We start from the raw sequence: 1,587 nt of genomic DNA on the forward strand, positions 1-1,587 counted from the left end.
TGGATTTGTAGTGATAAACAAAGGATTAACTGTGAAACTAACCTTGTTAAATTATTTCAGAAAGAAAAAGTAGTAGAGGTTCCCAGATCTGAGAAGGGGAAAGGCACCAAAAGCAAGCAGTTTTCTGGAATCACTTTTGATGGAGGTGCAAGCACTTCTGCCTCAAATTTCCAAGGTCAGATGGAGAGTGTAGCAGTTGCAGTTGAAGCACAAGAGACCCCCATGCCCAATGAAGAACAAGCTATGGTAGATGGAGATGCTCTACCTACACAGTGCAGTGGTGTTGTTGACAAAGCCCTTGGATGAAGAGATGACTTTTGCATAGTGGGAAAAAGCAAGGAATCTCAGCAGAATTTGGACCACATGGCCACTAGGGTCTGATTTTTTGTAATATTTATGGGGGGTGGGGATTATGGACCACATACTATGACCAAGACTATTATTATAAGTGTCTTTTTTGTTGAAACCCTGTTTAAGATGCTCTGTCAGATTTGTCCAAACAATGAGCAGTGTGCAGCATGTCCACACTTTATGTATTCAATTTCATGGTTCCAAAATCATGGTCTCATTTGAATTATGCATTCAATTTCTTTTTCTGTACTTGTTGTCATTTTAATGAGGATTCAATGATAAATGTGTTTGGTGAGTGAGGTATGAACTCAAATTGAGAAATAAATTTCACAACAACTCTTTTTCAATTTCATTAACATCTGCATACATCAAGTAGGACAGAAATCACACCCTCTCATTACATTTTTTCCAGTACCACAAAACAACAGACAAATCAAACCCTCCCCTTACATTTTCTCCAGTAAAACTGTCACTTTAAACCCTCCCCTTACATAAACACCACACTGTCACTAAAAAACACATCAAAGCAATCACACTTGCAACATTCTTCTGAAATCTCTCTACTTCAAGTTTCTTCTTCAGCTTTTTCATTTTTTTCATCAAATCAAGAACATGGTGCACAGAGTTGTGGTTTGATGAATTGCCAATCTCAGAACTCATTGTCTCAGCATCTACATGCGGTATAACTGGTTCTCTACCTTCAAGTGGATCATCAATCCAAAAAAAGAAATCACATGTGCCTGGAAGCTGAAGATTTAAACAAAGTCAGTGTTGATAGGGGATTTAGGCATAACACACACATATGGCTGCAAATTGGATATATAAGTGACAACCAACTTACCTGCCAATTTTTGCACCTAAGAAATCTCCTTTCTGAGTTTTCACGAGTACCAGCAGTGTAGAGCATTAGAGGAACTCCACATTGACATTTTGCCCTACCACCTGCACTTCGATGCCTGGAACGACAAGAGGATGCAGAAGAACCATTCATGTCTAATAAGATCCAGTTGAAGGAGAACACACCACTGTAGATCGAAGAGAGGAGATACACGAGCACTAGAGAGGAGAAGCAGAGGATCGATGGGAGGGATGAGGAGAATAGAGGATGGAGATCGCAGGAGGGATGGAGATCGCAGGGAAGGAGATAGCAGAGGGATTATGTCGATGGGAGGGATGAGGAGAAAGAGGATCGAAGGGGGTGATGAGAAAAAGATAATTGGGATAGCATGAACCCTA

General features: G+C 40.4%; 1 protein-coding gene across 1 annotated transcript; it reads right to left on the reverse strand.

Annotated features, from left to right (window-relative positions):
* Positions 1-825: 825 nt before the first annotated feature.
* Positions 826-1,342, reverse strand: LOC130744346 (uncharacterized). The gene is made up of 2 exons (XM_057596537.1): positions 1,193-1,342; positions 826-1,098 (listed from the first exon to the last, which is right to left on the reverse strand). Exons 1-2 carry the CDS (start codon positions 1,340-1,342, stop codon positions 826-828), a joined length of 423 nt encoding a protein of 140 aa, XP_057452520.1.
* Between the last annotated feature and the right edge of the window lie 245 nt (positions 1,343-1,587).

The sequence above is a fragment of the Lotus japonicus genome, chromosome 3, assembly GCF_012489685.1.
Source record: "Lotus japonicus ecotype B-129 chromosome 3, LjGifu_v1.2".
In the NCBI taxonomy this organism is placed as follows: domain Eukaryota; kingdom Viridiplantae; phylum Streptophyta; class Magnoliopsida; order Fabales; family Fabaceae; genus Lotus; species Lotus japonicus.

Bases quoted from the DNA above. Each gene is read 5' to 3' on its own strand.
- LOC130744346 (XM_057596537.1), bottom strand. From the start codon at position 1,342: ATGAATGGTTCTTCTGCATCCTCTTGTCGTTCCAGGCATCGAAGTGCA. The intron at 1,099-1,192 runs GTAAGTTGGTTG...TTAAATCTTCAG, and splicing joins TTAGGTGCAAAAATTGGCAG to CTTCCAGGCACATGTGATTT.